The 8,279-nt window shown below is 42.0% G+C and overlaps 1 protein-coding gene across 2 annotated transcripts; it reads right to left on the reverse strand.

Annotated features, from left to right (window-relative positions):
- Positions 1-1,976: 1,976 nt before the first annotated feature.
- On the reverse strand, positions 1,977-7,176 carry bmp2b (bone morphogenetic protein 2b). Of its 2 annotated transcripts, XM_077016803.1 has the most exons (4): positions 7,036-7,176; positions 6,333-6,829; positions 5,199-5,569; positions 1,977-3,160 (listed from the first exon to the last, which is right to left on the reverse strand). In XM_077016803.1, exons 3-4 carry the CDS (start codon positions 5,554-5,556, stop codon positions 2,280-2,282), a joined length of 1,239 nt encoding a protein of 412 aa, XP_076872918.1. In that variant the 5' UTR covers positions 5,557-5,569; positions 6,333-6,829; positions 7,036-7,176; the 3' UTR covers positions 1,977-2,279. The 2 variants fall into 2 exon arrangements, with proteins under 2 accessions (XP_076872918.1, XP_076872919.1); XM_077016804.1 differs by having other exon boundaries at positions 6,333-7,066.
- Positions 7,177-8,279: the final 1,103 nt, after the last annotated feature.

Genomic DNA, 8,279 nt, shown 5'->3' on the forward strand with positions numbered 1-8,279 from the left:
CCTGGAACTATTGTATACAAAATGTGTCCTTTAAAAAAATAAGCTGTACACATGTTTATATAAATACTGCAAAATTAGAGAAACCTAAATCATGGATTTCAGTACAATTATTTAAGTTTAAATTATTTAATATCTGATAAACTCAGCCTGGGTCAGTGTCTGATCAACAACTGTTGTAAACGTCCGTTGTACTGCCAAGTTGGAATATAACCAGATACTGCAGGAAGAGAGGATTTATTTCTGACATCATCACAATAGAGATTTCTATTTTAAGGTTTTCACACCGAGTCTGGTTTTAACATATCAAAAACAGGTACGTTAGAATTTGAACGCATGTAAATTAATAGCGTCTTTCACATCCAGTGAAAGCAATGACCATAAAAAGCTAGGTTTATACTTTCACTAGTGACCGTAGCACGCGACTCCGCACAGTTCTTTTGTCTTACGTTAACAAATACGAGCCTCTTTTAATTCCAGGACAAAACATGAGAGAACGTGAAGACGTTAAGATTGGGCGTTTTGGAAATAAACAACCATTAAATAATGTGATGAAAAAGCGAATTATTTCGAGTATATGTATAAATATTTAACTTAATTAAGTTTAAGGTGCTGGGAAATATTGAAACGGACCTTTAAAGTGACGTACAAGTGTTTTAATTCCACCTTTTAAACGTGTATGAATCCTGCAAACGTGACTTTGTTCATTGCGCTGAGGCGCAGCGCGCAAAGTTACAAAATTCGAGAGGTGTACGACCTCGCGAATCGACAGCGCGCGAGACCCTCGCGCACGGGCGGAGCCACCGCGATTACGTCATTTTCGCCACTGATTTTAGTTTAGCTTTTTTTTTTTGTAAAAAAATGTGTTAAGTCTGATGCACTTTCTGCCATTCTCACTGCTGTGTGCTGAGTAGCTGAACCGGAGCGGAGTTGCGCATGCGCGGGTCAGTTTCTCCGCTGGCTTGCTTTTTACCGGTAATAAGCAAACGCACACGGTATGATAACCGTGCATTTTAATACCGTGGTATACCGTGAAACCGGTTACCGCTGCAACCCTAGTGTGAATATTTGTCATATTTAAATAAACTTTAAACCTGGAGCAAAAAGGTTTAAACATCCATTTAAGGACAAGTTTGCAATTTTTGTGTTTTACATGGACAAATTATAGCTTTCTGCTAAAAAGTTAAATCCTCCCCAGAGCTGTTTAATTCTGTTCTGTGTGACCCAAAATACAAACGCGTGTACTGTACATCTGCTGCTGCTGATGGCTTTGGTTTTGTTTTTAAAATCAGTTATATTTAAAATACAGAATATTTTTGGCATTCTGTGCAGTCAAATGTTCCAAAAACTGCACGAATTAAAAGTGAACAATGACATGGGAATGGCAGGAGTGAGAGATTAGTGCCTCAGCGTGAACACTTCCGGAAGGTTCCTCGTTTAAGGCCTCGTTTATGGTCTGTCTAAGGCCCCAGTGTGTATCTGTCTTCTGTCCATGTATCTAACTGTCTGACGCACAGATCACTTTTGCCATGAGGACTTTGGCATTTTACATACGACTGACCTGAACATCAAAGAACTACATGTGATGGGTGTGGTTTTTACGTGTGATGGGTGTGGTTTTAGAGATTATCTGACGAGTTTGCAGGGCCAGTTGTCCAGACCTTAAGCCTAGTTCTATACTAAAATAATTTTTAAACAAGGAATCTCCAGGTGCAATCTGGATTTAAAAATGGCCAGATTGCACCTGTCAGTGCACAAAAATGGCACTGACAGATTTCAAGATCAGAAAAGAGAAGATGCAGAGTTGACAGATACATCTGAGTAAACAGTTTCACATATAGGGAAGGGGCTCTAAACTGACTGACTACTGACTGAAACCAGTGCTTATAAAATTACCCATGGTGCACTGATATTGTGTGATAAAATAAGTAAAAGGAGAACTCAATTTTGCTTTTTAAATAATGTATCCTCTGGGCCACAAAGGTAGAAGATCATATATTTTTTCAGGATAAATACAAATAATTCATTTACAAATAAAGTGGTTATGATGAAATAAATACATATTAGAAATCTGAGCATCATATTTCATGTGCTATTGCACTGAAATGTACATCGGACAAACAGCTTCAGAACCACTGAAAATGCCAAACACTCTCATTAAAATATTTATTTTTCTCATTTTTGAGACAACATAAATATAATCATATATATACTTTTTACTCCAAAATAGCTCTTTGAAAGTTCTTTCATATAAATAAAAGGCTTCGGTGGGCGCTGGACTCTCATCGACAGCCGCAGCCCTCCACGACCATGTCCTGATAGTTCTTCAGGATAATTTTCTCATTCTCATCCACGTAGAGCAGAGAGATAGGGCTGAGCTCCGTGGGCACACAGCACGCCCGGGGGATGTTGGAGTTGACGGAGTTCACCAGAGTCTGCACGATGGCGTGGTTGGTGGAGTTGAGGTGGTCCGCCAGGGGGAAGGGGCACTCCCCGTGGCAGTAGAAGGCATGGTAGCCCGGGGGTGCCACAATCCACTCGTTCCAGCCCACTTCGCTGAAGTCCACGTAGAGCGGGTGCCGGCGACAGTTGGCGCGTTGCGGATGCTTGCGACGCTGCTTGGGCCCACGCCGAACCTGCCGTTTGTCTCGGGGCGAGCGCAGGAGGGCCGTGCCCTGGCCGTCATGGCCATAGGTGACCAGCAGGGGGCGTGTCTGTGCCCACGAGTCCCTGTCCCCGTGGAGGGAGCGGCTCACCCTCACGTGCCTCCTCCGGATGGCCTTCGCCTCCTCCGCTCCCGGCGGGTGGAGCACCTCCACCAGGAGACCGTGGTTGGGGCGCGACTGGGCCGCCCAGCCTGCCACCGCCGAGCTCACGTCGAAGCTCTCCCAGCGAGAGTGAGAGTCGCGGACCAGGCGAGTGTCCAACAGCCTGGTGAGAGGTTCCTCAGACGCCACCTGGGCGGGCCGGAACACCTCGAACACGTTGATGCGGTGAAGCCCCTCTATGCTGCGGTTGCTTTGCGTGAAGTCACCAAACACCTGCTGTCGGAAGACGCGGAGCTCAGCGGCCGTGATGAGCTCCTCCGCTGGTATGGACGAGAGGTTGAAGAAGAATTCCTGTGTCGTCCTTCCTTTCAGACTGCTCAGGGCTTCTAAAGCCTCTGGAAAAAAAGAATTACCACTTGTCATAAGTTGTCATAAGCAACCACAGTTGATGTCTAGTTCACAGTAACAGGCGGCTGTTTATATTGTGAATCGAGAAACAACTCGGTGTCATTGCATAGCTATGGCTGTACCCTGACGTGGCCGAACCTTTTGGGTCAACCTCAGTATTTTACTTGCTTGCTTTAAGGGATAGTTAGACCAGGTGTTGAGGCAATTAAAGGCACTTAGGCAGCTAAGTGTAGTGGTTGTGGTTGTATTCTAGCAAAACTTGGATGCTTTAAAATGCTTTAAAAAAAAGGTTGTAATCATGACATGAAAGCCACCTTTTTTCTTACAGGACTAACAGACAATCTTACACCAGAGTCCTTAATCTCTTTTTAAAAGGAGATGCTTTGGAAATTCCATTCTTCGTAATCCAGAATATTGGCTTTATAATCACCTAAAAAAAATGCACATTTCATTTGATGTGGGAAAGCCCTGCTCTTTCCTCTTTCTCTCTCTCCTCCACCTTTCCTTTTCTCTCTCTCTTTCAGTCTATCCTGTCTGAGGGGGAGGAACTCTGTCAGCGTGTTTGGGCTTGTCTGCAGTAGGCAGCCGCAGTTATGAGTGTATCAACATTCCTCATTTATGTTTGTGTGTTATGCCAAAACAAAGAACAACAGCTAATGACAAGTCATGTGATTCAGGCTCCGCTGCCCCCCGGCACTAATGCTTATAAATACTTAGAATGAAACATTTAACACCAAATAAAGCAACAGAAATTGATTTGGCAGAAATCTGTAATTAAGTCTAAATTTACATTACATGTAATTTGATGACACAATGTTGACAATGTCAAAATGGATCCTATTATTGAAATAAGATGACCTCGTTTGAACTCTGTGACCCGAATGTACTAATTTTGAAAACACAAATTATTGGGTCTAACCAAGTGCACCAGTGTCATGAGAGAACTTTGTGTATTATAAATGAAAAAGAATTTCTAACAGTGTGTATGTGTAGCCTCCCACTGAGATGCTGGCACACGATCAGAGCTGGAGTTTGCCCGGTGTCAGCACCACCATTGGGAGTCATACGCATGAATCAACATAATTGTGCGAGGCCCCCCACAAGCCTTAAAAACTCACGTTTGGATACACGGCTAAAAAACATCATGTGTTGTTTGTTTGACTGACAATTAGCACGTTCAAATTAATATTCGGACTGCACAATGAAGCACTAATGCATATTGTATATAGTGCAGTGAACTTATGTTTGGGGTTTTAAAAGCAGCCCCTCAGGCCAACAATTCATATAATTACGTTTAACTTACATAAGAGGAGCAACCAAAACTGGATCAATGCATTATCAATGCTCACATGACCATATAGGTTACTCCTCTGTTTATCTAAAAAGGTCACAACCATTAAATAAGAACAAGAGGATGTCTGCTACATTCAAGTTAGACAAATATGAATGAGAAATGCCAAAACATTATTCTGAACTATACGTGATTAATGGACAGAATCACTTCTAAACATATAAAGGCTTCATGTAAGTGTATCACAGTAATGGAAGAGTTCTAAGAGGTTAAAAAGAAATATAAGAGATATCCAAAAGAAATGACTACTGCTGGTTTAAAGGGTAATGTTAAAAGCTTTATGCATATAAATCTCAAAGGAGATACTATCATGGACTTATACTACTATTCAATGTACAGATTCCTTGAACACGCCTGCTGCAGTGTGTGGAAAAGCATCTCTGGACAGATGTAAACTATATCAAGTATATCATTTTCTGAGAGGTTATTGGCAGGATACTGTTTCTGGTTATTTGAGAATCATTAGTGTAATATTTACCAATAACTACATCACACATTAGAAAATAGATACTGTACTTCACACGTGAATTCCCCACTGTGCACTTTGATCTTATATCTGAAGGAATTAGTATCTTACAAGGAGAGCAGTGATTCCATACGAGAGAAGAACAACACAAATACTCGGAATACATGTAAATGTAGATGCGCTGCTTTACAGGTAAAAATGATGTTACCTTCGTGATGAAAACTTCTTATTGTATTCGCTCTGCTCGCTGCTCGCGCCGTGTGTGTTCCCATGGTACTTCTGGGCCGCCTAATGTTCTGGTCACCATTTTCAGAGTGCATATAATACAGATCCAGCATGTACTGGGGGACCACCGCTGACTTGCTCGGGGTCGGTCTCCGTTTCAGACCAAACATATTTAGGAGTCGAAGCTCGAAGTCGTTGAGGAATCTTTCCGATTGCTCCGGTGTCTGTCTCTCCGATTCGCTGTATTTCCGTCGGTCAATTTCGGGAATGAGTCCAACGGCACCTCCCAACAACACCTGACCAAGCAACAGAACCATGAGAGAGCGGACCACGGCGACCATGATCAGTCAGTTCCTGCGGGAAGAGAGGAGAGGTGTCAGAGCTGCTGCCCCGAGCTCTCATCAGCAGCAATGCATGGAAGATCTATATCCAGATGAAACCTCCACCCTATTGTCTCCAAACGATAAGATGTAGATATTTACATCTGGAGGTGTTTTAAGCCAGATATCGCGCTTTAAGGCTCGGGACAAAAAAAAAGGTTAGGGGTAATATCCCCGCCCGCGGGCTATAATAACCGCAATAAGAGATTGATCTGTACTAAAACATGTACAATCACGGACAGGAGACCAAAGCGGATGTCAAACAAAGAAGGGATGAAACAGGAAAGCGGGGAATCAAAGAAACTGAAAGAAAAGAGACTCGAAGACAGCAGACGTTGAGTCTGCAATTAAGTAGAGATAAGAGGCAGAGGGTCGGTGGGGGTGTAGGCGAAATGTAGCACGTCTGCATGTTCTGCCTTTAGATCATGGGAGGCATAAAAGGAAACTCTTCAAAAGAGAACCGACAGGGACCGGCGGAAAGTCTAAAAGAAACTCGGTGCGGTTTCATTCCCTGCGCGCGTGCCAGCTTCACCAGCGGATAAAAGGAGCGCGAGACTCTGCGCGAGAGACAGAGACAGTATCAGCTACAGGTGGTCGACCGGCGCCAAACACCTGTAGTATAAAATGTGGTATCTAATAAGGAAATTATAGGAAACATATATATGCATTAAAACATCTACAAAACAGAAAAGCTCATTTCACAACTAACAGCCTAATTTATGAAAACGTTTCGTTACCAAACAAGGAAGCGCTGTGGTCGGTAGTTCTTCCAGCTGGATTGTCCTTTAAATTCCTCATCAATTCATGTTAATCCACACTGATATTTAACGTTGAGACAGTCGTGGCCGCCCAGATCGCCCCGTCTTGTTCATACTCGTTAAATACGTCAAATAGGTTCAGAGATGAAGATATTTTGTAGTAGAGCGACTATCAAGTCAAATGCGGTCGTCCACGCGAATATGACTTGTGAATATGAAAGATTCCTTGTTTTGACATGTTTAGGTAAGATGTTCGCCCGGGGAAGTGTGGACGTTGGTTCCAGTCCTGGGTTCTGTACTAAGTTGTCCGGAACCTCTCCGTGTGTACCGTGCGCTGATTCAGCTGCGTTGACTGGTGCTCGCTCCTCAGGGTCCAGACTTTTGTTGAGTGATGTCACTAACGTAACACTGTCATCATGTGTCCTTTGTAAAACATTCTCCTCCACAGAGACGTGCAACTGTAGTCTGTCTTGCGTCTAGAGAAAATAGAAATCTTTATAATCCGAAATGCTTTTTTCTGAGTTAAAGTACTACCGAATTGTTTGCACTTACACTGAACAAAGACCATTTATAACTCTTGAGTCATATTAACAACTGCTTTGTGTTATGTATACACTGTGGTAAAGGTCCATGAGCCTCTTATAGTCTATAGTCGTATAATAAATTCGTACAACTAAAATACCTGGAAACGAAGTATCAACTCAAGCGGCTACGTAAGCTTCACACAATCCACCGGGAAGGTAGAGACGTTAAACATTTCTAAATTCACACGTCACGGTTCGACGATTAAACCAATCAGACGAGAGAGTCTGTTAACGTAACGCCAGTTTAGCCTGCAGTGTTACGTTTGAAGCCTGTAGCACGTCAGGCGTGTATTTGGCACACAATGCTGTTGAAGGTTTTTGTATCCTTATGTTTATGATTTCTGATTGGTAATTTGAGATAGAAATGATTTGTGATTGGGCAAGTTAGACAATTTATTATTTAGGTTTAAGGAAATTGTGTAGATTAAAATTAATTGACACGTCCTGCAATTGCGCATCCTCATGTAAAAATATTCAACAATATCCAACAGTTTTCAGGATTATAATTTCTGTTTTTTTAACAGTACTGGTATGTCTACAGTCCAAAGGTTTCTAGGTTTATACTTTAATTTGCTGTAGAATAGTATGTGACACATATAATAGGCTCAGTAGCAGATTTACTAGCAAGAAGGAAAGATAGTTTTAAGCCACTGAAAACATACATGACTGCATGCTAGTAAACAGAGTTTATGTTGGAGGAATCAGCATAGAAAAAGCCCTTATTGATTACAGGTATTCATTTCAATTACATGCTGATGGAAGGCTTGTTTTGACAAAAGCATCTGGCCTGTTGGGCTGGGAGAGATAGCAACAGATTAAACTCCATTGAGATCAAAAGATTTCTTTGTCTGTTTCCAAGACAATAACATCTTATGAGGGATAAGCCCGGGATCATCCACTTAGCAATTAAAATACACTGATACATTCCAGCGTAATGCACTGATCAGTTGATCACTTTTAACTGCATTAATGACATTACTAGTGGCACTCATAAGTTTCAGTTCATACTGACCAACAGTTGCTCTAGACTACCCACTAAATTAAATGTAAAGAGACAATGAAATGTATAAGTCAGAGGCATATCTAAAGTCTCATTGATATAAACATATGCATGGAAAAATTTTCTTTCAAACTTACATCACAGTTATTGGCCTAATCAGATTTCGAGTTGGACATTTTGCTAACTTCTTATCGGCTGGTTGTTGTGAAAACATCAGGTCATGAACTTGGTACTCTACACAGTCGCCTGGCCAAAGGTGTTTTAGATTTAGGGATAACATTGCACAATATGTGTTAAGTAGCCTTAATTACCAAAAACAAGGGGATTAGGGAGAGTGAAAAG

The sequence above is a fragment of the Brachyhypopomus gauderio genome, chromosome 9 (assembly GCF_052324685.1).
Source record: "Brachyhypopomus gauderio isolate BG-103 chromosome 9, BGAUD_0.2, whole genome shotgun sequence".
In the NCBI taxonomy this organism is placed as follows: Eukaryota; Metazoa; Chordata; class Actinopteri; order Gymnotiformes; family Hypopomidae; genus Brachyhypopomus; species Brachyhypopomus gauderio.

Bases quoted from the DNA above. Each gene is read 5' to 3' on its own strand.
- bmp2b (XM_077016803.1), bottom strand. From the start codon at position 5,556: ATGGTCGCCGTGGTCCGCTCTCTCATGGTTCTGTTGCTTGGTCAGGTG. The intron at 3,161-5,198 runs GTAACATCATTT...CTTTTTTTCCAG, and splicing joins AAGAAGTTTTCATCACGAAG to AGGCTTTAGAAGCCCTGAGC.